Source organism: Salvelinus fontinalis, chromosome 17 (assembly GCF_029448725.1).
Source record: "Salvelinus fontinalis isolate EN_2023a chromosome 17, ASM2944872v1, whole genome shotgun sequence".
Classification (NCBI taxonomy): Eukaryota; Metazoa; Chordata; class Actinopteri; order Salmoniformes; family Salmonidae; genus Salvelinus; species Salvelinus fontinalis.
The window spans coordinates 32329325-32357108 of record NC_074681.1 but is presented as its reverse complement, the minus strand read 5'-3'; the positions used below and the strand labels follow the sequence as shown (position 1 = coordinate 32357108).

At 42.1% G+C, this 27784-nt stretch overlaps 1 protein-coding gene and 1 long non-coding RNA gene across 3 annotated transcripts; one reads left to right on the top strand and one right to left on the bottom strand.

Annotated features, from left to right (window-relative positions):
- Positions 1 to 431: 431 nt before the first annotated feature.
- LOC129814174 (uncharacterized) lies at positions 432 to 6598 on the bottom strand. Its single transcript, XR_008753237.1, has 2 exons — positions 4120 to 6598; positions 432 to 3761 (listed from the first exon to the last, which is right to left on the bottom strand). It is a non-coding gene; the product is annotated as an uncharacterized LOC129814174 (long non-coding RNA).
- Positions 6599 to 6654: 56 nt separating this feature from the next.
- LOC129814173 (cAMP-responsive element modulator-like) lies at positions 6655 to 27226 on the top strand. 2 transcript variants are annotated; one of them, XM_055867061.1, is made up of 8 exons: positions 6655 to 6746; positions 11425 to 11545; positions 11817 to 11936; positions 12762 to 12853; positions 13296 to 13438; positions 13951 to 14127; positions 23879 to 24041; positions 24421 to 27226. In XM_055867061.1, exons 2-8 carry the CDS (start codon positions 11429 to 11431, stop codon positions 24563 to 24565), a joined length of 957 nt encoding a protein of 318 aa, XP_055723036.1. In that variant the 5' UTR covers positions 6655 to 6746; positions 11425 to 11428; the 3' UTR covers positions 24566 to 27226. The 2 variants fall into 2 exon arrangements, with proteins under 2 accessions (XP_055723036.1, XP_055723037.1); XM_055867062.1 differs by lacking the exons at positions 6655 to 6746; positions 11425 to 11545; positions 11817 to 11936; ... (1 more) ...; positions 13296 to 13438; positions 13951 to 14127 and adding an exon at positions 15865 to 16108.
- Positions 27227 to 27784: the final 558 nt, after the last annotated feature.

Sequence of the window (27784 nt, the reverse complement as noted above, 5' to 3'; positions counted from 1 at the left end):
TAATGCTTTTCGACCTGTCCCCAAATTAATGTCATTGGTTCAGAGTTTGTTTTGATATTTTAACCTGCATGTCTTGGTCGTGTTTGGTGTGGGGGAGCAAAATAAATTTATGCACGATAGCGCACGCGCGCAGCCGGTTTACCCTTCGAACACACCGACTGTGTCCTTGCGTTTCGAAACACCAGAAGTACATTCATTTCCAATGGAACGCTGAGTTTGCCTTGCAGCGTTGCAGAGGCAGTTGCTGTGTGTTGCAGAGGCAGTTGCTGTGCGTTCTGTGTGGTGCATACGTTTGATTTATCGAACATATGCATACAATTGTATGCGTAGACTTACTTGACAGAAAGTAGCAAAATGTGAATGTTTTTGTTGCACACATATCCAGTAAAAAAAATGTGGGATTACATAATAAAAACAGTTTGACTGGAGAATTTCTTTAAATGTTTTATTAATTTATTTGCCAAGTATATTATTTATTCGATGACATCCACAAATTAATTGTGAGAGCCTATAATATAATTTCCCTCAAATGAAGTTTTGGAGCGAAATGCAATAACAAATAGTCAAGATGGCAGCGTAGGCTCTTTCAACAATGAGACCAACGTTGAGGAAGGTGGTCTTGATCGCGCTGTTGGGCTGGGACCAGCCCCGCCGAAAGCGCAGGTCTGTGTGGTTCCAGAGATGGTTCAAGTCCCGAAAGCAGGCAGGGAAGTTCCACCGTCTCATTCAAGAGCTTCGAATGTTTGGAGAGTAATTTCGAAGTTACGTTTGTCTGGACCGAAGCCAGTTCGATCACCTGCTCCAGATGGTTGGAGCCAGGATCGCCCGGATGGATACCAACTACCGGATGTCCATCAGCTGAGTTGAACGCCTGGTGATTTGTCTCCGGTAAGCTACATTCTAGTACATTTTTATAGCCTTTGATACCATAATTGATTGATACATTGTTTTTATGTGCAACCTAGCTAGCTAAAGGGCTCTCTGGTTAATAGTTCCTTTTTGATATCAGATGTACTTTTACAGAATGTTCATTAGGACTATAACTTTTCCCAAAGTTGGTTTATAATCCTTTTTTAATTATGCAATGTTACCAAATGAAAATAAAGTTGAGGTGCCTTCTGTCCTGATGAAGGTAGGGTAGTCTTCTCCACGACCCATTGTTGTTCAAGACAGTTACAGTCATTCATTACATTCTTATTGGACTCACATACACTCTTAGAGAAAAAGGTTCCAAAAGTGTCCTTCTGCTTTCCTCATAGGATAACCTTTTTTGGTTCCAGGTATAACCCTTTGGGGAAAATGTTATGCATGGAACCCAATAGGGTTCTACATGGAACCAAAAGGGGTACTACCTGGAACCAAAAAGGATCTCCTATGGGGACAGCCGGAGAACCCTTTTAAGTAGATAGTACCATTCTTTCTAAGAGTAGAGTTGGCCTGGGCTACAGTTTATTGATACAGTCATAGACTGAATTGTAGTGTTTCAAGGCATTGTTAATGATGGTTGATGAGTATTACAATATAATTAGTAGAGCATAATAAACTGTAATGAGATAGATATATGAGTAGATATAATATGTGGGTGGAATTGAGTATTACAATATAATTAGTAGAGCATAATAAACTGTAATGATAGATATATGAGTAGATATAATATGTGGGTGGAATTCAAGTTACAAGCAATATTGATAATTATTTTGAATTATATTTTAGATTCTTGGCGACAGGGGACTCCTACAGGACCATTGGATTCAGCTTTCGAGTTGGACGGTCCACAGTGGCAGGCATTGTCCCCTCTGTGGCACAAGCCATTTGGGACTGTCTGGTTGGTGAATACATGCCTGTTCCCAAGGAGGAAGACTGGAGGGCCATCGCTGCCGAGTTCCTGGAGAGGTGGAATTTCCCCACTCTGCCTTCGGCCAGGCACTTCAGAATGGCACCCTGGAGATTCCACCACCTGCATCACTCCCTGGAGCTGAAGACCTGTTCCCCACATCTTCGTCAGCGACGAGGCATTCCCTTTAAGACCCAACCTCATGAGGCCCTACGCTGGACGCCAGCTGCCATTGCCAAAGCCTGTAAGGATCTTTAACAAACGATTGTCCAGGGCAAGGCTAGTTGTTAAATGCGCCTTTGGGATTCTGGCAGCCCGGTGGAGAATGTATTGGAGAGTGCTTGGTCTCAGCCCCTCAAATGTTGATGCCTGCGTGAAGGCCACATGTGTTCTCTATAACTACATGCAGAGGTCATTCCAGGAGCCGCTCGGGGTGGAGATAGGCACGCCAAATGGTCCTGTACCTGATGTCACCAGGGCAAGTGCCAACAATGCCCCAAGTCAGGCACTCCAGGTGAGGGAGAAGCTTACCACCTACTTCTCATCGCCAGCAAGTGAAGTCCCATAGCAGTATGCCGTGGAGTGAAACTGCTCTTTTAAGAGCCCCCTCCCACAAAGGTTATTTTATGAACCATTCACCGTTGTCCATAAAGTAGCATTTTTTCCCTAGATTACTTTATGTATCATTGTCTCTCTTCATTTGGAAGCTATATTTAAGTGACATTTTGGAGTAAAGACCACACCTTAAAACCCCTTCCCTCTCCCATTAACGTCAGTATTATACACACCTGGGGCACTAATTAAGGTTATATGACATACAGTTAGTATGATGGGAAAGGGTAACCTAGGGTCCATTCAAATAGTACAGTTTACCACAATGTTCACTGGCCTGACAAAATACAGGTGGAAAAAAACAAATTAGGGAAGAGAATGTTTTTTACTTTCATCAAGAAAACAAGCAGATTAAGTCTAAATGAGATATTAATAAACAACTGACTATGAAAACATAATTTAATTAGTATTCAACTACAGGAAAGAACATGACAGGTATGTGTGTTGTAAAAATGTTTTTAAAAATAGAACTATTGAAAGAGGTGTGTATGTGTAAAAAATAAATAAAATGAATGTGTAGCCTGTAATCTGTAAGAACAACAAGAGCATGTATTTTTGGCACAACTGCAGACCGATACAGGGACTACTCATAAAGCCTAAACGTAGTAGGGGAACTTCAGACATGGCCATTAAGAGAGAGGGCAGGGCGCTGGAGATCTGAGGCACAGAGAGGAGTGGAGAAGAGGTGTGTGTGTGTCTCTGTCTCTGGAAAAAATGTAATAATGTGTAGCCATAACACAGCTAAACAAACAAATGGCCCTTGGACGTCATTGACCCATCGATGGAACATAACTTCACAAACAGTTTCAACACCCTGGTTTTCAATGAAAGAAATATATTCACCTTTAGTCTCGTAAAAAACCAACAAGAGCATCTGTGAATTCTCCGGTGTATGAGTTTCAATTCTGTCTGTCAATTCAGAAATCTATGTAACACTAATAATGAATGCTATCCTAAGACTTTATAAACAAATTACTTTATGAATTGACTGAATTTAAACAGAACTGACGTGTGTGAAAAGAAAGGTACAATGAGGGAGGTCAAAACAACACCAGACAACTTCCTGTCCTTATTGTCCTCTTCCTGTCCTTCCTCTCCTCTTCCTGTCCTTCCTCTCCTCTTCCTGTCCTTCCTCTCCTCTTCCTGTCCTTCCTCTCCTCTTCCTGTCCTTCCTCTCCTCTTCCTGTCCTCTTCCTGTCCTTCCTATCCTCTTCCTGTCCTTCCTCTCCTCTTCCTGTCCTTCCTCTCCTCTTCCTGTCCTTCCTCTCCTCTTCCTGTCCTTCCTGTGAGCTGGTCGGCTAAATTGACTCCATTTCTGAAAGGGAAGAGAAAAACAACACATACAAGCTTAACATAATATGACACCATAAAAGGTGAGATTTATGTTAACTAAATACTGCTTGTATAGTGTCGTTAGTGGCATAAATATAGTAACAGTGTGGTAAAGTTGGTAATACTTCCTGTTTACTCATGGAATTTGTATTTCAGATCGAAAGATGAATGTGACAGGCAAATATTTAGACAGCAAACTGTTGTTTTAGGATATTTTCTAACCCAGGAACAGAAATACATTTGCCTCATATTAATACTTTGATCTGAAATACCAATTAACCTACTTTACTGTCGCAACACTTATGACACTACCTGTGATGTGGAGAAGAAAAAAAACATACCCATGAACTTGTCATCGAAAAGCAGCTGATACATTTTAACCTTTACTGCTGCTTTTCTTTGCTGGAGGCAGCCTCTTCAGTGTTGGCACCAGGCTCATGGCAAAGAGGGTCTCCTCATCCTCCTTCCTGTGAGCATCAGGTTGGGATGCATCCCTCTCGAACGGCTTGGAGGAGCCTCTGCTGAAATTAGTTGAGTGGATCTGGGGGCTGGTACCTCCGATGACGCCTGGTGTGACGCTATTCCTCTTCGTTTCTCTCTGTTCCTCTCCACGGCCACATCCAGTTCAACGAGGTCCTCAGTGGTCACTTCCGCGAGGTTCATAATAATCTCAGGTGGTCCTAGATCCAGAGGTGCTTCCTCCCATTTCCTCATCTTCCATGATTGCACCGGTGGTGGTCATACTCGTGGATGATGTAGACGTTGTAGAGGGTTTCGCTGCACCGGTGGAGGCGATGGTCGCACTTGTAGGTGACGTTGAAGGTCTTGATGCACCGGTGGCGACAACACTTGTGGATGACGTAGTAGAGGGTCTGGCTGTAAAATTGCCACTCATTGCACAATAAATGGATCCAGAAAAGAAAGAATGTGGCAGAAGTGCCAAGGCTGCTGGCCTGAAGCTGCTGACCCAGACCTCTTCTTCTCTTTCTCTGCCCTTCTCGCTCTGATACCTGTCCCTGAGTCCTCTTCACTTCCTCCAACAGTCTTCTACATAGACATGAACATGATAAGCCAAACCATTACCTAGCATAACTATAGTTATTAGATTGTGACATGTCCATGATAACTGTGTGTGTGTGTGTGTGTGTGTGTGTGTGTGTGTGTGTGTGAGTTATCTGACCAAATTATCAGGGGTACAGTAGTATCTACCATTTCTATTAATCTAGCATACACACTGACACTTTCAAACATTATTATTTCGTAAAGTTATCAGGGGTAGTAACTAGCATAATTTATTTGACTATTTCTTTCACACACACACCTCATTGGCTAGGTTAGCAAGCTAGGTTAGCTAGCTAACGCTAACTAGCCACATCTAGCACAAACTCACAACTAAACTGACAATCCTACTATCGTAGACACTTGTCTCCAAGCTGCATTTTTTGTGTTTATGTCCCTGTAGCTGTCAGCAGTTGTGTCAAAAAGACACGGTTTTGAGGATACTGCGAAAATGATTCTCTCCTTGTGTCCAACCGCATGCGACCATCTGCAAAAGGTACCTGTATCAGTATAGTTGCCTAGCTGCGCAAAAATGTTATGCAGCAGTGATGCAAAACGCAGTCGGTGTGTTCGAAGCGTTGGGCAAGGTGTAAGCCCTTGGTAACGCAGACGCTCGTTGGCGCGCGCGAGCAGTGTGGGTTCAATAATTGAATAACATGGATTTCCACATTTATTTTGCGACGCTCCGGTCTGGTCAGCATGTAAGGCACTGCATCCTTAGCGCCCCCACCCTCTCGCCCCGCACAGTTGTGAGCTATAATTTATTTTTTACACAACAAACTCATGTCGGGAAAAGAAAATGGTGAGACTAATCTACGCCTGTTCTGATAAAAACCTTAGGGCATATAGCCTTGGGGGATGCCTTGCTCGACCACTCCAGCCTTCCTTGCTCCTGGCCTTCCCCTTCCACCAATCCATTTGTTTTTTATGGACAGAAAAGAGCAGAAGCTCTGAGCTGTCAGGTCCATTGTCTATTGAGGCGTCACAACAGACACCCTAGTTTGTGTCCAGGCTGTTTCACAATCGGCCGTGATTGGGAGTCCCACAATTGGCCCAGCGTCGTCCATATTTACAACGTCCATTGTAAATAAGAATGTGTTCTTAACTGGCTTGCCTAGTTAAAGGTTACACATTACATTCTTCAAAATTCACAAAAGGTGACGTTAGCTGATGAAGATTATCTCATAATATGAGCCTGTGTTCACAAACCATATTTTCGGCGTTTATCCAAAAACCCTACAAAAACGCCATTAATTTCCCCCATAGGCTTTGTCCAACGAATGGCGTAGTTAGTGCCTGTAAAAAGACGCCATTACAAATTCGCTATATAAATAGTAGCTTACATTTCCAATGCAGTGTTTTCTTCTCCTTTACAACCACTAGATGGCACATTTAGGTCATATTTAAATACTGTACGTTACAGGTTAGGCCTCCAAAATATGAACAAAATATACATGTCAAACTATTTAGTGTGTAACATTACTGTGCATATGGGATGGATGAGATAATTACAGAATGCTTGGTCTACTCTTTAAATGTATTTTTCACTTTGTCAGTAACCTATTGATTTTGATATACGGTATCAAAAAGGTTAAATAAGTTAATTCTAACATGTTTTTACGAGTCGTTTTGTGCAGTACATTGCTGTCTAGAGTCATACAATTGTAAATAAATTATATTTGTTGTCCTCTGTAATATTCAATAATAATAAAAATAATAATCTACAGTAATGTGTAAAGCTCCTCCCATGTGTAGTTTTTTTCCCTGTCGTGTTCAGTTGGAGAGGACGAGCGCTTGGTCGACATTTTAGCACTGCATCATCAAGACTGACGTGGGGACTACGTGGGCAGAGGCTCGAGCCATCCACTCCTACCATAATTAGTGACGAGTCTGACTACGTAAAACTTTGGTAAGTTATTACACGGTAGACTAGTCGTGGGACTCGTTCTGAAGAAAAAAAAAGTAGACAACAAAACAGAAAGATCACCGTTTACAATGACGCATGGACAAACTTCCAATTTGTCAGTCGAATCTACAGGCTAATGACAATGTTAGCTAAAGCTAGTTGCTAGCTCTGGTTACGTGAACAATCTCTTTCCTGTGTGTTAGCCAGCTGAACTACTTTATGCAAAGACACGAATGGAACAGTTTGCTCGCTTGCTAACTAACGTTAAACTGGCATAGACAGAGTGAATTGGCTTGCCAGCCAGCGTCCGTATTACTTTTAGAAAACTAGTAGCTGTCTGTTACTAGTTAACGTTAGTTACATGAGAAATAACGTTAGCTATCCACCTTTCGTGCTTTTAGATGTTAAGTCGCAGTTTCTCTCGAGCGTTTGTCTACAGCTGCATAAATTACGCTACTCCATTCGCGTTCAATTTTTGGAAAGGTTACGTTAGTTAACCAGCTAATGAAAAAAATACCCTGTTAATAAATGTACCCAAAGTCTATCTTGTTTAGGTGCTGAATATGGCTACAAATGAACAATTTCAGAGTGACAGCTTCGAAACTCTGGACCCTCCCCTTTTGTATTCAGACAGGCATGCGGCTGTCTTTGCTACATGGGAGTTATTCTGGGGGGCACAGCTCTGACTGGGAAAAATCTTTTGGAACGGTTATCCAACTCGGAATTCCAACTCGGAAACCCTGGTTTCTTTATATCGCTCCGACCTGAGGATCACTGACTTCATGTTTTGAACTCGTTTTTCCCCCGGAGTTCCCAGTTGACTTGAAAGGACCATTAAAAAATGGAAAGCATGAACCAAGCAAACGCAACAATCAAGTTTCACACAATGTTTAATTGAATACATACATTTTAATTAAATCAAACGTTTGAAATGTGTTTCATGTAATGCATTGTCACTGAAGGGGTTTGTTCTGTAGTGACAGTAGGCCACTTGTAACTTAATCAAAAGCCCTCGAATTGATGGCATTTGTTCTCCCAACATGCAAAGACACTAGTCATTCTTTGCATTTCTTTAAAGTGTTTCCCAGTTTAATCAATATGTTTACAGCACAGGAGGACCCTAACACAATACTTTAACTAATGGGCTCCCAAGTGGCGTAGGGATCTGAGCTACTGCATCTCAGTGCAAAAAGCGTCACTACAGACCCTTGTTCGATTCCAGGCTGTATCACAACTGGCCGTGATTGGGAGTCCCATAGGGCGGCGCACAATTGACCCAGCGTCGTCTGGGTTAGGTTTTGACCGGGGTAGGCCGTCATCTTAAATAAAAATTTGTTTTTAACTGACTTGCCTAGTTAAATAAAACAAATGTGCTAACAGTTATTTTACATATTCTTATTCATTCCTTTAAACTTGTGTGTGTGTATAAGGTAGTTGGGAAATTGTTATATTACTTGTTAGATATTACTGCATGGTCGGAACTAGAAGCACAAGCATTTTGCTACACTCGCATTTTATTTATTTATTTATTTCACCTTTATTTAACCAGGTAGGCAAATTGAGAACACGTTCTCATTTACAATTGCGACCTGGCCAAGATAAAGCAAAGCAGTTCGACACATACAACAACACATAGTTACACATGGAGTAAAACAAACATATAGTCAATAATACAGTGAAAAATAAGTCTATATACAATATGAGCAAGTGAGGTGAGAAAAGGGAGGTGAAGGCAAACAAAATATATATATAAATAAATAAAAATATAAAAAGGCCATGGTGGCGAAGTAAATACAATATAGCAAGTAAAAAATAACACTGGAATGGTTGGTTTGCAGTGGAAGAAGGTGCAAAGTAGAGATAGAAATAATGGGGTGCAAAGGAGCAAAATGAATAAATACAGTAGGTAAAGAGGTAGTTGTTTGGGCTAAATTATAGATGGGCTATGTACAGGTGCAGTAATCTATGAGCTGCTCTGACAGCTGGTGCTTAAAGCTAGTGAGGGAGATAAGTGTTTCCAGTTTCAGAGATTTTTGTAGTTCGTTCCAGTCATTGGCAGCAGAGAACTGGAAGGAGAGGCGGCCAAAGGAAGAATTGGTTTTGGGGGTGACCAGAGAGATATACCTGCTGGAGCGCGTGCTACGGGTGGGCGTTGCTATGGTGACCAGCGAGCTGAGATAAGGGGGGACTTTACCTAGCAGGGTCTTGTAGATGACCTGGAGCCAGTGGGTTTGGCGACGAGTGTGAAGCGAGGGCCAGCCAACGAGAGCGTACATCTGCTAACCATGTGTATGTGACCAATAAAATTTGATTTGATTTTGATGGCAGCCCAATCAACCAGCACTGTTTTTGAGTATTCAGGCAGTTGTTCCGTACAAATGACAACATTAATTGCTTTAATCTAATGACATAATATTGAAATAGTCTTAGACTTACATTTCCCAAAGGGAGCATAATTTGTTCTTATCTAATCATCTATTAGGGTAGCTTTTTGTGCACTTCTTCAGCAGCCATGGCATCACCCAGGTGGGTGCTACATGTTTTGGCAATGTTCCAAACCAACTCATTACAGACTCCCATTCTTAATGATGTCTCTGCGCAATCAAAAAGTGATTAGTGCTTTTTTGGGTTGATTCGATTACAAAAAAAATCATCACGGTTTTGATTAAAAAAATTATGTGGATTGAATGCTGTAACAACTCAGAATAATAATAATTAATAAAAGTTCCATGATGGGAAAGGGGGATACCTAGTCAGTTGTACAACTGAATGCCTTCAACTGAAATGTGTCTTCCGTATTTAACCCAATCCCTCTGAATCAGAGAGGCGCGGGGGGCTGCCTTCATCAACATCCACGTGTTCGGCGCCCGGGGAACAGTGGGTTAACTGAGTTGCTAAGGGGCAGAACGACAGGTTTTTACCTTGTCAGCTCTGGGGATTCGATCCAACAACCTTTGTAGTGACTGTCCAATACTGCTTATCACTTATTAACCATTTTAATCACTTTACTTTAATAAAATGTTTCAGTTGTGTATATCACATTTGTTTTATTTCATTCCAAGTTATCATCTCTATAGAGCTGCTGCCTATGAATCACTGTTTTAGTAGTTCTTCAAAGTAAATAAGGCATACTTTTATGACTGCTGAATACCAACTATCAATCACTTAGATCATGTACACTGCTCAAAAAAATAAAGGGAACACTTAAACAACACAATGTAACTCCAAGTCAATCACACTTCTGTGAAATCAAACTGTCCACTTAGGAAGCAACACTGATTGACAACAAATGTCACATGCTGTTGTGCAAATGGAATAGACAAAAGGTGGAAATTATAGGCAATTAGCAAGATTTGTGGCCTCCTGGAGGTCATTTTGCAGGGCTCTGGCAGTGCTACTCCTTGCACAAAGGCAGAGGTAGCGGTCCTGCTGCTGGGTTGTTGCCCTCCTACGGTCTCCTCCACGTCTCCTGATGTACTGGCCTGTCTCCTGGTAGCGCCTCCATGCTCTGGACACTACGCTGACAGACACAGCAAACCTTCTTGCCACAGCTCGCATTGATGTGCCATCCCGGATGAGCTGCACTACCTGAGCCACTTGTGTGGGTTGTAGACTCCGTCTCATGCTACCACTAAAGTGAGAGCACCGCCAGCATTCAAAAGTGACCAAAACATCAGCCAGGAAGCATAGGAACTGAGAAGTGGTCTGTGGTCACCACCTGCAGAATCACTCCTTTATTGGGGGTGTCTTGCTAATTGCCTATAATTTTCACCTTTTGTCTATTCCATTTGCACAACAGCATGTGCAATTTATTGTCAATCAGTGTTGCTTCCTAAGTGGACAGTTTGATTTCACAGAAGTGTGATTGACTTGGAGTTACATTGTGTTGTTTAAGTGTTCCCTTTATTTTTTTGAGCAGTGTGTATTTTTAAGTTAAAGATACCTTGCGAAGCAACTGCTTTCTATCCCTCTCGATCGCACATTCTCTCTCCCTGTCTGCTCCACAGACTGGACAAGTAGGCGGGCGAACAATGGATTATGGTCATTGTAGTTAATTACCATGTTTTCTGCACTCAACTATTTGGAATATTGGCCTGTTGGAGACTACAACTCTTTACTACATCGAACAGTTCAGGCTTGATCTGATTATCTCTAAAGAAACTGTGCACCGAGCGCACAGATTAAAAAAAAAAAAAAAAAAAAGGGAATTAAAGTAATCGAACCTACATTGCTCAATTAGTTGTTTAAAAACAGAAAAATAACCAGCATTTCGGTTAATTGCTCAGTACTACCCTGCACTCAATTTTAGATTTGTTTTCCACTGTCCCATTAATCCAAATGTACATATTTTTGTTGTAGTTTTATTCATTTTTTTCATTCAAATATGGATTCGTGGCACAGTGGATTTTTTTATTAAGTGCAGACACATAATTTAGAATGAGATTTTGATGTAATATGAGTTGGTGTGGAGTTTTTTTCTTATATGCTTTATTGCTTTATAGTCAATTGCAAGTGATCACTCAGAAAAATGTGACAACCAATTTCCTTTGTAATGATACAAAATATAAAAAATTATGGTTTGGGGGATCAACTACAAGCTACAGGAAGAGTGAAAATAAGGATACATGAAAAAAATTGTAAACTTCCCCTTCAATTGTGCTCAATTTCCTGACATTTCCAGTCCGATGGCCATGGACACAGCGGTTGCGTCATCACAGCAGGATGGAAGTGTTGATTACTCTCTGTCTGATGAAGAACCAAGTCAGAGCGAATCCAACTCACCGACTGCTGTACATACTCAGGTAGCACCTTTTGTGTAGTGTGTGTTGTTGCCATTATCACTCATCATCACTCTTATATTCAGAGATGCATCAGGGTCTAAAGCCTGGTCCCAGATCTGTTGGTGCTCTTGCCAACTCTGTTTCTCATTGTCAAGCCAAACAACAATAAATGACAAGGAGTTGGCATGATGGCACAAACAAGCTAATTTAGACACACTGATGCTGGAGTATCCTTTTCTCAAATATTGTTAATGGGTAGTAAAACAATTCAACGTCTCTTGTTTTTCTCCAGGTTTCCGGAACAGGAGACTCCGCTGGCATGACAGTGGTGCAGTTACCTGTTGAGCAGACAGTTCAGGTCCAGGCTCCTCAGGCCTCTGTCATCCAGTCACCACAGATGCAGACTGTACAGGTAGCTACTAGAGCTCCATCCCTTCCTTATACCTTCAGGTTGCGTCCCAACTTGCACCACTTTCCCTATAGTTCACTACTTTTGAAAGTAGTGGTCTATAGGTGTCATTGGGGATGCACTCGTCTTGGCTCAATACAGTAATTCAGTAGTTCGTTTTTTCCCCATAGAACAATTCCAGAATGGTTTTGGGGACTTGTAGCTGTAGTTTGTTAACCTGAGTGCCAGTCTGTTTGTCCCATCATGCCAAATTCTTGTCACTCTTTGTCATGTCGTTGATAATGACAGCAATGGAGTTAGGAAGAGCACAGACATATCTGGGGCCAGGCTAGTAGTTTCTGATGTTGTGTAACAGTGACCACAAGGATGTAACAAAGGGTATCTTCACATCTACAGGTGTGGGTGTTCTGGCTCTAATGCAGCACTCTCTCTTAATTGGCCTTGTCTGAGTAATGGGATCTGTGATTTAAGCTAATCACTTTGACCTTCATGTGCCGGATGTTGTATTGTGTCTGGCAGTCTCTTAGAAAACACGCTGCTTGCATTAGACAAATCAGCACGTCACGCTCATTTTCCTTTTTTTTGTAAATCACACTCCCCAACAAAGAATGAGTCACAAATGGCACTCTATTCCCTATAGTGCACTACCTTTGACTAGAGCCATGTAAATAGGGCAATAGGGTGTTATTTGGGACACAACCTGAGATTTATACTGTTTGGGAATTACTTTTATTTTTCAGTATTCAGTAAGGTGTTTTAAAATGGAGGGAGGTGGCCCTACACAGGGACCGTGTCTATGCATTACTTTCAGACTTGTTTTTGCTCCAGATCACCTCTATAGCTGGGCTTGAAGGTGGGGAGTCGGCAGTCACAGACACACAGAAAAGAAGAGAGATTCTCTCAAGACGTCCATCTTATCGGTAGGCAGACATGAAAACATTGCAAATATAAAAATTGTATGTGTCCCAAAGGACACCTTATTCCCTATATAGTGTATTACTTTTGACCAGAGACCTATGTGCCCTAGTTAAAAGTAGTGCACTATAAATGGAACAGGGTGTAAGTTTATATATTTGGGGCAGCACGTAGTGTAGCGGTTAGGGGTGTTGGGCCAGTAACCAAAAGGTCACTGGTTCGAATACCCGATCCGACTAGGTAAAAAATATGTCTGTGCTCTTGAACAAGGCACTTAATCCTAAGAGGATTTGAAAAAAGGAATACATTTTAGAATAAGGCTGTAATGTAACAAAATGTGGAGAAAGTCAAGGGGTCTGAATACTTTCCGAAGGCATTGTATAACCATTGACATTTCAAAGCAATCCAAGCAGAGTAGTTCATTACGTGCTTTCCTCTTTCCTTCAGAAAAATCCTCAATGAACTATCAACGGATTCCTCCTCAATTCCAAGAATTGAGGAGGAGAAACCTGAAGATGAGGTTCCACCCTCCAGTGTCTCTTCAGTTCAAGTTCCAACTTCAATCTATCAGACCAGCTGTGGCCAATACAGTGAGTTTCATTAGGCTCTGGTCAAAAGTGGTGCACTATACAAGGAATAGGTTGCCATAGTTGGGACGCAACTATGGTGTAAATGTTGACGTGCACTCACTATTGTGACATTTAAGTTCCATATCCACTTTGTGTTATTGATAAGAGATCTTAAACTGAGTATTCATTGTGGAGGCTAAATTTTCCATGTTACAGTAGTGCATCAATAAGCCAGTCACCCAACCTTACCATCCATAAAGAACAGTACTTTTTTATATTTGAAGAAAACATCTAATCTAATAGATCGAAAGGTGCTGCTTAGAAACGGCTGATAACAGTAATGAGCTATTTGTCGCCGTGGTCAAAAATGCAGAACTGCATGCGACTTTTGTCCCTCGTTGACAAAATAAACTCCCACACCGTTTTACTTCTGCACATTGATTATTCATGTTTTGGTCAGAGACCTTTTTTAGATTCACACCAACATCCACATATACCTCTGAGTAACCCTTCTAAAAACGTGTGTCCCTCAGTTGCTATCACCCAGGGGGGAGCCATCCAGATAGCCAGCCCAGCCAGTGAGGGCCTCCAGGGTGTACAGTCGCTGGCCATGTCCAACTCTGGTACCCAGATCCTGCAGTACGCAGCCCAGGCAGGGGACTCTGGACAGCAGTTATTCTCTGTGCAAGGTGGCCAGGTGGTGATACAAGGTAAGAACGGTACTGAACCCTTTACACTCGTGGGAATTGGCTTATGTGGATACGTCTAAATTAAACTGTTTCTTACAGAGGAAATATGAAAAGCATATACATACGCATGGTACCAATTTAAAGGGAACAGTTTGGAGATAATGGGAACATTATTAGACCAAAGTTAAGGACACAACAGTTCACCTTACACAAGACTGAATCCAAACATTACAATGTTAATTTTATGTGCATTTTACCTTTACTGTACTTTTCACCATATTTGTTGATAATGAAATCTGAAAATACTGTGGATACATTCAGTAACATAATAAGAATATTCCTGGAACATGTTGGGTAGGTGTAACATAAGGGTTTGAGTGAGAGGACTAACTGGTGTCTCCAATGGGACACACATCTCTCCAAAGTGCACAGTTCCTAAGTCATTTCAATGTACTTTTATGACTCAAAGAAGTCTTCAACACTAAGGTACTTTTTGGAGCTCTTTTAGCTGTGCCGTTGAGAGACTAGAGCAAGCACACTTGTAGTTGTTTTGTTTGGACCACAACTCTGCATCCCCACTATCACACATTTACTGTCGTTGTTTACTCAATCCAAAAACACAATCTGGGTCAGGTAGGAATTATTTAAAATTGTTCTATTGCCAACATGGCTAGCTAAATTATCAACTAAATCTTAGTGTTAGGCTTTCTCAATGCAACTCCGGGAAACAGATCATCATTTTGGTGTGCATAGAAAGGAGTCATGAGTGCATTCAGGTGTGCATTCCGCAGTGAATTCTCTTCACAACAGACAAACAGGCTCATTCTGTTCAGAACAACCCAGGGTTTGACGCCATGTCATCTTGTAACTGTAATCGTGTAACTGTACATCAAACATAGTGATCATAAACATTAATACTGTACATGACATGAGTTTTATGATATGGAAATGTGAAATGCACATTTGGACTCAGTGTTTGGCTTGCTTGTATGACATCAAAGTGGTATTTATTATAATCTTCAATGTCTCATCTTCCAAAATACACAGAGCCCTTTTCATTTACAGGATTTCCCTAACTCAGACAACCCAAAATCTGCAAAACTTGCCCAATTAGCAGGAGGGATGGGGGCAACTTCTTGTCGTGTGCGGTGCTCAAGTTCAGAACGGCTGTCAGTCAAAACCCATACAGCACTGTGAAGCACAGAGCCTGAGTTCTGATGTCATACATAGTATGTTACTGTACAGCCACTGCGTTTCAATTTAGGCACTAATCAGTGCCCAAATTTGCCTTTTTCAACCCGAACACGGGTATGAGTGTAAAGGGCTACATGAACTCCAATCTCTTTATGTCCCAAATGGCATGCTGTTCCCTAAATCAGGATGTTTTTATTTTATTGTCCAGTGTTGGTGATCACGTGCCCACTGGAGCCGCTTCTTCTTGTTTTTAGCTGCAATAGCAGCTGCAATAGCCCATCCGTGACAAGGACCGACTAGTTGTCCGAGATGCTGTTCTGCACACCACTGTTGTACTGCGGCGTTATTTGTCTGGTTGTGTCACGCCTGTTAGCTTGCATGATTCTTGCCAATCTACCGTGACCTCTCTCGTCAACGAGCTGTTTGATCTCCATTGCCTAGTTGCGTCATAGGGTCTAAAAATATCCAGCTAGCCCTCCCTGCGTCTTTCCCTCCCTCCCCCCTGCCTCACTGCATTGTGTTGCTCCACTTTAGCATTTGATCCAGGAGAAGAGCAGGGGAGGGGCCTAGAGGCGGAATGTCTTATTGACTTCAGCAGGGACAGTGATGTCATTGTGATGTCAATGTCCCTAATTGTAATTTTGTGCAAAGTTGATGGGTGACCCCTCCATGTAGAGAGCAGGCAGAGCGAGACACACACAGGCAGATAGAAAGACACAGTCTGATAAAGACAGAAAAAGTGTCTGGTTCTGTGGAGCCTATGTTAGAGTAGAATATATGGCTGTTACTGGAGATGAGACTGAATCAGGTATGTAACTGTCGTTTTTAAGTTTTTCTTTTGTAAGTGTTTCTCAGACTTAGATTTTCATAGAAAATGAAATGTTGCATGCTGGCAGTAATTGAAAATGTATAGCTGCATTGTTGTACAATTCAGATAGATATATCAATCTATCTGCATCGTCTATATTTCGACGGCTAAAAACATCATTTTTATACATTTTGTTTTTGTGAGGAATGACTTTAATGTTGGGTTGGTTAAATATCTTTACAGAACTTTTAAGCATTGATAAAAACGTATGTAGTTTACCAAAGGTGCCAGTTCGCTTGGAGTCTTCAAAAGTCTTCAGAGTATTTTCTCAAGATAGTGAGTGTTTTTAAGGGAACAGAGGAAACCAATAGCAAACTGAGACGTGCACTAACCGAGGGTTAATAGCTAGCTACCACAGAGGCATCTTGCCCACAGTTCTTTCTGAGACTTGAATACCTTGCAAGAGTACTGTATAATTACCATTCAACATTCCTGTAGTGAAAAGCTAGACATGACTGTTGACCGAACAAGGCGGTAAGTGTTTGGTTAGCTTGCTCAATCCGCCGGTACCGGTCTGCCTGCCCCCTGAAATGCTCAAACAGAAAGCTTCTCTGGATCAGCGAGGGAGAGGGGTGGTGGATGTGTGTTGACGTCAATCCGGTTTCCTGGAAGCAGATCTGGGCAGGGAAATGAAAATGCGTCGAGTGAGACCCAGATTGACGTCAGCAGGGAGTCATGCTGTGGCTACAGACAGAACAGAGCCCTCTGTGAGCACAGCGTAGGCGTTGCCAGTTTTAGTAATCCACTCAGATGACGACAGAGAGAGAAGAGCTCACTCATGCGTTAAAACACTAGTGCAGTGGTAGCATTTGGGCTATTATCAAGTCATAAATGTTACCAAAAAAGCTATTTTTTTTGTGAAAGCATAGTTGTTTTGTATAAGTGTTTGTTCTTGCCATATAGGTGCCTTCAGAAAGTATTCATACCCCTTGATTTATTCCACGTTGTTATACAGCCTGAATTCAAAATGGATTAAATATTTATTTTTTTCACCAATCTACACACAATATCCAATGACAAAGTGAAAACATGTTTTTAGACATTTTTACAAATGTATTGAAAATGAAATACTGAAATGTCTCATTTACATAAGTATTCACACGCCTGAGTCAGTACATGTTAGAATCACCTTATTCTTTAAACAATTCTTCAAGCTCTGTAAAGTTGTTTGTTGATTTTTCCAGATGATAATCAAAATTTAAAACTATAATTAGGCCTATCAGGAACATTCAATGTTGTGTTGGTAAGCATCTCCATTGTTTTAGGCTATTGTCCTGCTGAAAGGTGAATTTGTCTCCCAGTGTCTGTTGGAAAGCAAACTGAACCAGGTTTTTCTCTAGGATTTTTCTTGTGCTTAGCTCTATTCTGTGTCTTTTTATCCTCCAAAAATCCCTAGTCTATGACAGCACCCATAACATGGTGCAGCCACCTCCATGCTTGAAAATATGAATCAAATCAAATTTTATTTGTTACATACACATGGTTAGCAGATGTTAATGCGAGTGTAGCGAAATGCTTGTGCTTCTAGTTCCGACAATGCAGTAATAACCAACGAGTAATCTAACCTAACAATTCCACAACTACTACCTTATACACACAAGTGTAAAGGGATAAAGAATATGTACATAAAGATATATGAATGAGTGATGGTACAGAACGGCATAGGCAAGATGCAGTAGATGGTATAGAGTACAGTATATACATATGAGATGAGTAATGTAGGGTATGTAAACATTATATTAAATGGCATTGTTTAAAGTGGCTAGTGATACATTTTTACATAAATTTCCATCAATTCCCATTATTAAAGTGGCTGGAGTTGAGTCAGTATGTTGGCAGCGGCCACTAAATGTTAGTGGTGGCTGTTTAACAGTCTGATGGCCTTGAGATAGAAGCTGTTTTTCAGTCTCTCGGTCCCTGCTTTGATGCACCTGTACTGACCTCGCCTTCTGGATGATAGCGGGGTGATGAGGCAGTGGCTTGGGTGGTTGTTGTCCTTGATGATCTTTATGGCCTTCCTGTGACATCGGGTGGTGTAGGTGTCCTGGAGGGCAGGTAGTTTGCCCCCAGTGATGCGTTGTGCAGACCTCACTACCCTCTGGAGAGCCTTACGGTTGTGGGTGGAGCAGTTGCCGTACCAGGCGGTGATACAGCCCGACAGGATGCTCTCGATTGTGCATCTGTAGAAGTTTGAGTGCTTTTGGTGACAAGCCAAATTTCTTCAGCCTCCTGAGGTTGAAGAGGCGCTGCTGCGCCTTCTTCACAACGCTGTCTGTGTGGGTGGACCAATTCAGTTTGTCCATGATGTGTACACCGAGGAACTTAACTTACTACCCTCTCCACTACTGTCCTGTCGATGTGGATATGGGGGTGCTCCCTCGGCTGTTTCCTGAAGTCCACAATCATCTCCTTTGTTTTGTTGACGTTGAGTGTGAGGTTATTTTCCTGACACCACACTCCGAGGGCCCTCACCTCCTCCCTGTGTAGGCTGTCTCGTCGTTGTTGGTAATCAAGCCTACCACTGTAGTGTCGTCCGCAAACTTGATGATTGAGTCGGAGGCGTGCATGGCCACGCAGTCGTGGGTGAACAGGGAGTACAGGAGAGGGCTCAGAACGCACCCTTGTGGGCCCCAGTGTTGAGGATCAGCGGGGTGGAGTCAGGAAGTCCAGTCAGGAAGGGCCCGTCAGGAAGTCCAGTACCCAGTTGCACAGGGCGGGGTCGAGACCCAGGGTCTCGAGCTTGATGACGAGTTTGGAGGGTACTATGGTGTTAAATGCTGAGCTGTAGTCGATGAACAGCATTCTCACATAGGTATTCCTCTTGTCCAGATGGGTTAGGGCAGTGTGCAGTGTGGTTGCGATTGCGTCCTCTGTGGACCTATTGGGTCGGTAAGCAAATTGGAGTGGGTCTAGGGTGTCAGGTAGGGTGGAGGCGATATGGTCCTTGACTAGTCTCTCAATGATGACGGAAGTGAGTGCTACGGGGCGGTAGTCGTATAGCTCAGTTACCTTAGCTTTCTTGGGAACAGTAACAATGGTGGCCCTCTTGAAGCATGTGGGAACAGCAGACTGGGATAAGGATTGATTGAATATGTCCGTAAACACACCAGCTGGTCTGCGCATGCTCTGAGGACGTGGCTGGGAATGCCGTCTGGGCCTGCAGCCTTGCGAGGGTTAACACGTTTAAATGTTTTACTCACCTCGGCTGCAGTGAAGGAGAGGCCGCAGGTTTTGGTAGCGGGCCGTGTCAGTGGCACTGTATTGTCCTCAAAGCGAGCAAAAAAGTTATTTAGTCTGTCTGGGAGCAAGACATCCTGGTCCGCGACGGGGCTGGTTTTCTTTTTATAATCCGTGATTGACTGTAGACCCTGCCACATACCTCTTGTGTCTGAGCTGTTGAATTGCGACTCTACTTTTTCTCTATACTGGCACTTAGCTTGTTTGATTGCCTTGCGGAGGGAATAGCTACACTGTTTGTATTCGGTCATGTTTCCGGTCACCTTGCCCTGGTTAAAAGCAGTGGTTCGCGCTTTCAGTTTCACGCGAATGCTGCCATCAATCCACGGTTTATGGTTTGGGAATGTTTTAATTGTTGCTGTGGGTATTACGTCGCCGATGCCCTTTCTAATGAACTTGCTCACCGAATCAGCGTAATCGTCAATGTTGTTGTTGGACGCAATGCGGAACATATCCCAATCCACGTGATCGAAGCAGTCTTGAAGTGTGGAATCAGATTGGTCGGACCAGCGTTGAACAGACCTGAGCGCTGGAGCTTCTTGTTTTAGTTTCTGTTTGTAGGCTAGAAGCAACAAAATTGAGTCGTGGTCAGCTTTTCCGAAAGGAGGGCGGGGGAGGGCCTTATATGCGTCGCGGAAGTTAGAATAACAATGATCCAGGGTTTTACCAGCCCTGGTAGCACAATCGATATGCTGATAGAATTTAGGGAGTTTTGTTTTCAGATTAGCCTTGTTAAAATCCCCAGCTACGATGAATGCAGCCTCAGGGTGTGTGGTTTCCAGTTTACATAGAGTCAGATAAAGTTCGTTCAGGGCCATCGATGTGTCTGCTTGGGGGGGAATATATACGGCTGTGATTATAATCGAAGAGAATTCCCTTGGTAGATAATGCGGTCGACATTTGATTGTGAGGAATTCTAAGTCAGGTGAACAGAAGGACTTGAGTTCCTGTATGTTGTTATGATCACACCACGTCTCGTTAATCATAAGGCATACCCCCCCGCCCCTCGTCTTACCAGAAATATGTTTTTTTCTGTCGGCGCGATGAGTGAAGAACCCAGCTGGCTGCACCGACTCCGTTAGCGTCTCTCGAGTGAGCCATGTTTCCGTGAAGCAAAGAACGTTACAGTCTCTGATGTCTCTCTAGAATGCTACCCTTGCTCGGATTTCATCAACCTTGTTGTCAAGAGACTGGACATTGGCGAGTAGTATGCTAGGGAGTGGAGCGCGATGTGCCCATCTCCGAAGCCTGACCAGGAGACCGCTTCATTTGCCCCTTTTACGGCGTCGTTGTTTAGGGTCACCGGCTGGGATCAGAACCATTGTACTTGGTGGAAGGCAAAACACAGGATCCGCTTCAGGAGAGTCATATTCCTGGTCGTAATGATAGTGAGTTGACGTTGCTCTTATATTCAGTAGTTCCTCCCGACTGTATGTAATGAAACCTAAGATTACCTGGGGTACCAATGTAAGAAATAACACGTAAAAAAACAAAATACTGCATAGTTTCCTAGGAACGCGAAGCGAGGCGGCCATCTCTGTCGGCGCCGGAGGAGAGTGGTACTCTGTGTGTGTTGTGTAGGATTTGCCTCAAACATAACACTTTGTATTCAGGTCAAAGTTAATTTCTTTGCCACATTTTTTGCAGTTTTACTTTAGTGCCTTGTTGCAAACAGGATTATTGTTTTGATTTTTTTTTATTCTGTACAGGCTTCCTTCTTTTCACTCTGTCATTTAGGTTAGTATTGTGGAGTAACTACAATGTTGTTAATCCATCCTCAGTTTTCACATATCTGTGTAACTGTTTTAAAGTCACCATTGGCCTCATGGTGAAATCCCTGAGTGGTTTCCTTCCTCTCCTGCAACTGAATTAGAAAGGACACCTGTCTCTTTGTAGTGACTGGGTGTATTGATACACCATCCAAAGTGTAATTAATAACTTCACCATGCTCAAAGGGATATTCGATGTCTGCTTTTTGCTATTTTTACCCATCTACCAATAGGTGCCGTTCTTTGCGAGGCATTGGAAAAACCTCCCTGGTCTTTGTGGTTGAAATTCACTACTCGACTGAGGGACCTTACAATTATCTGTATGTGGAGTACAGAGATGAGGTAGTCATTCAAAAATCATGTTAAACACTATTATTGCACACAGAGTGAGTCCATGCAACTTATGTGACTTGTTAAGAACATTTTTATGCCTGAACTTATTTAGTTTTGCCATAACAAAGGGGTTGAATACTTATTGACTCAGCTTATTGATTTCAGCTTTTAGTTTTTTGCCCTTTTTCTCCCCAATTTCGTGATACCCAATTGGTCGTTACAGTCTTGTCCCATCGCTGCAACCCCTACGGACTCGGGAGGGGTGACGGTTGAGAGACATGCGTCCTCCGAAACATGACCCTACCAAGCCGCACTGCTTCTTGAAACACTACTCGCTTAACTCGGAAGACAGCCACACCAATGTGTCGGAGGAAACACCAACCGAAGTCAGCTTGCAGGTGCCCAGCCCGCCACAGGGAGTCGCTAGAGCGCGATGGGATAAGGAAATCCTGGCCGGCCAAACCTTCCCCTAACCCAGACAACGCTGGGCCAATTGTGCACCGCCTCATGGGTCTCCCAGTCACGGCAGGCTGTGGCACAGCCTGGGATCGAACATGGGTCTGTAGTGACGCCTCAAGCACTGCGACGCATTTGTAAATATTTTTGAAAACATAATTACACTTTGACATTATGGGGTATTATGTGTAGGCCAGTGACACAATCTAAATTTAATCAATTTTAAATCGGGCTGTAACACAAAATGTGGAAAAAGTCAAGGGTTGTGAATACTTTCTGAAGGCACTGTAAGCATGATGATAGTTTGTGACAAACATCTTTAGTTTTTTCTCTCCTGTAGTTACTTTGCAGTTACTATTAGAAGAGATTAGAAAGATATTTATCAAAATACCAGCGATCGGATGAGAATCTCAATTTCTAAACCGAGGAGCACATTGGAAATAAGTGTATTTTACGCTTTTATGTGTTATCCTCAGATTTAAAAAAATATATAAAAAAAAATGTATTTTGTATGTATTTTATTTTTAAAAATGTGCCAAAACAGGTCAGAAATATACAGTACCAGTCAAGACACACCTACTCATTCCAGGGTTTTTCTTTATTTTCTACATTGTAGAATAATAGTGAAGACATCAAAACTATGAAATAACACATATGGAATGATGTAGTAACCAAAAAAGTGTACAACATATCAAAATATACTTTATATTTGAGAGTAAAGTAGTAGCAACCCTTTGCCTTGATGACTTTTGACTGGTACGGTAGATTGGGAAATAGATTAGAGGTATACAGTATAGAAAGTGAGTCGGGGAATGGGGGATCGAACCGCTCTCTAGGGGCATATGTGGTTCAGGGGCGGCAGCACTACCACTAGACTACCCCCTGGCAACCTCTGGGGTTTCTTTGTACTTTGAAATTGTTTTTTAATTAATCATCACCAAATAATGTAGGCTGCTATCAGTGAGGCTGTCTCTTCTTTCACTTTTGATGGCAGTTATCCACCCAGTAACCAGATAATGACAATTGTCTTCACATAATTGTAGTAATTAATCCCCCCCACCATCGCCTATAAAGCTAATATCCTCTCTATTCTTTAATGTCAATGTGCACGTTGATCATCTGATAAAGACAAGAACACTGGTTACATAAGCTGCTTGTTCAGAGGTTTTTTATGACATCAACCAATCAGTGAATTGGTTTTTAATTGAGTTAGGTTCTACTATGTTGGGCAAGGTGATTGTCTATAAATCCTGGTTGTTGGTGTTAAGTCACAGGCCATTGGTTAATATTTTTACAGAGGGGTCAAAGGTGAGGGTTCCTGGCTCTCGTCATGGATCACGCTCTGAATGCATCCCAAATGGAACCATATTCATTTTTATAGTGCACTACTTTTGACCGGGGCCCAGAGAGAATAGGGTGCCATTTGGGATGAATTCTCACACTCTCCCAGTCCAGATTTGACAGAACTACTCAGAACTACTCCATAATTTGGCAGCTGTGCTGTGATCTTAAATCTGTCTGTAGAAAAATAACAATTTAAATTAGGTTTGTTTTGCTTAGTTCACTTGTGTCTGTTGGAATCTGGGCTTGTCTGGTCGTTTTAATAGAAAGAGTGGTCAGTTGTTTTTTTTGCCGTTAAAAGTATTACCATCTACTTTATTTGTATTTTGCATTTGTCTAATTTACAGTTGCTTATCCTGTAAATAGATAGAAGATGATGAGTAATCTTTGTGATTGAAGGACTTGAGTTAAAAAATACAGTACCTGATTTTCAACCAGTAAGCTAAATACAGGTGGTCATTACAATTGAGAATTTGTATTCTGATGTCCTGTCTGTCTCTCTGTGCAAGGGATGAACTTGATTTAAGTAAATTACTATCAAAACTAACCCTGATGTTCTGTCTGTGTTTTCTAGCTGCCACTGGAGATATGCCAGCGTACCAGCTGCGTTCGCCCACATCGGGCCTGCCCCAGGGCCTGGTGATGGCTGCGTCCCCAGGCTCCCTGTCCATGCACAGCCCCCCGGTGCACACTGAGGAGGTCACACGCAAGAGGGAGGTCCGCCTCATGAAGAACAGGTGTGACAGACGCAGTTGGTGTCCCAAATGGCACCCTGTTCCCTTTTATAGTGCACTACATTTGACCAGAGGCCCTGATCAAAAGTAGTACACTATAGAGAGTAGGGTGCCTTTTGGGCCACAGACACAGAGTTTACTTGAATTGCTCTGAATTTAGCTAACAACTAAGAAAGGGGAATAGATTTCAAAATCATTCATACTTATCTTTCGGTTTCATCCCTTTCCTGTAGATTTTTAAAGCACCCTTTTGATAATTGGTTAGCTATAAAGGTTGAGTGGATGTTATGTGAATCGTCTGAGGTGTATTTGTTCACTTTTGATTGGTGCTAAGTGCTGGAATTTCTCCCACTGACCATCTCTTTTCCCCGGTCTTCTCTAGGGAGGCTGCACGGGAGTGCCGCAGGAAAAAGAAAGAGTATGTCCGGTGTCTGGAGAACCGCGTGGGCGTGCTGGAAAATCAAAACAAGACCCTCATCGAGGAACTCCGAGCATTAAAGGACATTTACTGCCACAAGAACGAGTAGCTCAGGAGCTGTACTCAGCCTTGTGCCAGGAAAGAGAGATCCTACTAAAAATGCTCATATAGTTCCGTTTACAAACTGACTGCTCTAAAAGACTGGAACAAAAACTACTTTCACTGTCTACTCCGCTTTTTCAGGCCCAGTCACTTTGATACTGCATCAGAGGTTGTCAGGCGGCCATAGGCTTGTGCTCTCCGGGCACAAGTCAAGTCTTGGTCTGGCCCAGGGCCCCTGTCTGTCCTCACTCATGCGCTTGCAAGTGAATACATAAGTGTCGCCCAGCCGCGTTTTGCTTTTGCTATTTTCAGGGAGGCAACCAATGAGAAGCCAGCCTGCAGAGGAAAAGGAAGTACATGTGCTTCCTGAAGGCACACCGCTCACCAACACTGACTCACCACAGTGGAGAAGCAAAAACTAAAGACCTGCGATAGAGCCTCATTATCAGCCAGCAAGTTTGTGCAAGCAGACTCACCAGCAAGCCAACCTACCTTAGCCTAAGTGCCAGTCTGTTTATGCTATCATGCCAACTCCTTGTTTGGCTTGACAATGAAACCAATCAAGTTGGCAAGAGCACCAATAGATCTAGGATCAGGCTAAACCTACCCATCTTTACTTTTCACTGCTAGCTAGAGTTGTTCTTATATTACTGTACTTCTCTTCTCACCTTGGCTGTTGTCAACATTCCTTTGTGAAATGAGATTAACCCCTTCTTTCAGGACGAAGTGTGACGAGTAAATACACTTTCTGCATCATTGAGGTTTTGGGATGCTGTATTTGGCCATTTGAGTCAATTCAAAAATGTTTGACTTAAAAACGGTTGCATTGGACCTTTATCTCCATAGCAACTAATTCCTGGGTTACAATGAAGTACCTTTCTGTGATTGTTTTCAATTAAAGTGGTCAAAAATAAACCAAAATTTGCTTCTTAGCAAAGAGCTATTTCTCAAGCAAGAATTTAGCTTGGGCTGTCTGGGAGTGGTCTGAGCTGTTATTGGCAAGGTTTGGAACGCTCTTTCTTACAGGTCTATTAACTAATTTACCGCCTGGTGATGTCACCAGGCAGACCAAAACACCATCCTACCAAAACAGGCTGAAATTACAGATGGTCTTTTCAAACAGCTCTTCCACTAAAAGGGCATTATTGTAATGTTTTTACAATTTCACAGTATTATTCCAACCTCATAGTTTTGAAATGATTTTAAAACACAGGCAAATCTAGTTTGACCACACTGAGCCTTTTAATGTGTTACTTGAATTAATGTGTAAGACCCAGTGTCAAGGATGTCAAGCATTAAACATTTTATGGCAATTTAGCTAGCTAGCTTGCTGTTGCTAGCTTATTTGTCCTGGGATATAAACATTGGGTTGTTATTTTACCTGAAATGCTGAGAGGTCCTCTTTACCTGAAAGGTCCTCTACTCTGACAATTTAATCCACAGATAAAACGGTAACCCAATTTGTTTCTCCTCATCTCTCCTCCTTCCTTCAGGCTTCTTTTTCTTCTTTAGACTTCATATGGAAGTTGGAAACCAACATCACAGCATTACTACAACCGTGTGGAGTGTGGACCTCAGTTCATCTTTCAATCACCCACATGGGTATATGCTCCTAAAATCCAATGAGGAGATTTGAGAGGGAGGACTTGTTGAATGTCACAAATAGAACCATGTTCTCTTTTAGCGCCCGGCTACGCAGACGCTCGCTAACGCGCGCAATGTTTGAATAACATGTATGTGTAAATTTATTTTGCATCACACGTGACGCGAGCGGTGTGGTCAGCATGTATGCCTTTTACTTGGTGTGCTCTTTTCAAATGGCACAGTTCAATTAAAAAAGTTAACATGACATGCCCCTCAGAGGAATTTAAATTAAATAATTATATATTTATAGCCATCTGAGGAATCTTATCTCACCAAGACCATGTTGAAATGACTACTGCTATGCTACTCTTTCAAAATGGCTACATTTTCCGTTTACTGAATGGCTCACCAGTCGTTCTCCACTTTGTCTGTCTTGGAACATTACTGTGCCAGTATATTGTACACATGTTTAAAAAAAATAATAATATTACAACCACGGAAAGTACTGATGAACTAATACTTGGGTATTTTGACTGTCTTTATAAAAAATGTATGTGAATTACTTGCTAATAACAGGTAGGATATGTCGCAAATGGCCCCCTATTCCCTTTATAGAGCACTACTTTTAACCAGTCTTATGGGCCCTGTCAAAACTAGTGCACTAAATAAGGAATAGCGTGCCATTTGGGACATGCATAGAGTTCATGACTGCTCTGTTTAAAGGGTATTGCTAATGACTGTCCATGACAGACTTGACTGATGATGTAGCTTCATTTTCTTTCCTCACACCAGTTCCGCTTGCTGATTTTGCACCCACCCGCTTGCTTTGAATTTTGAGGTAATCTTTCTTTCCGTTTACATTCATATGTCCTTTGTATGTTGTCATGCCGATGGTTTTACATTTCAGGTGAGATATGAAATAAGATGAAAAATAAAATTGATCTCAGTAAATGTTGTTAGATAGAATTGAAGAGTATGTCAAACAGGTTAGCTCTTAACCAGTTGTACAGCGCGTGTTGATCCCTGCTATGTTTGAAAATTGTTTCAAAAAAATACTATTTCTAATAAAATTTCCTAAAGTTCATACCAGAGTATGAATTTGCAGTGAAAATGTTAGTAATATTCATAGTCAGAAAACAATACACTATATGGATTGAAGTCTGTTCCACACAATGCCTTTGGGCTTACCACTGAAATCAGCCTGGTCTCAAAGACGTAACATAGTAAATGTAAATTGGAGACTCAAATTATTATCATACACTACATGACCAGAATTAAACTCAGCAAAAAAAGAAATGTCCTCTCACTGTCAACTGCATTTATTTTCAGCAAACTTAACGTGTAAATATTTGTATGAACATAACAAGATTCAACAACTGAGACAAACTGAACAAGTTCCACAGACATGTGACTAACAGAAATGGAATAATGTGTACTTGAACAAAGGGGGGTCAAATTCAAAAGTAACAGTCAGTATCTGGTGTGGCCACCAGCTGCATTAAGTACTGCAGTGCATCTCCTCCTCATGGACTGCACCAGATTTGCCAGTTTTTGCTGTGAGATGTTACCCCACTCTTTCACCAAGGCACCTGCAAGTTCCCGGACATTTCTGGGGGGAATGACCCTAGCCCTCACCCTCAGA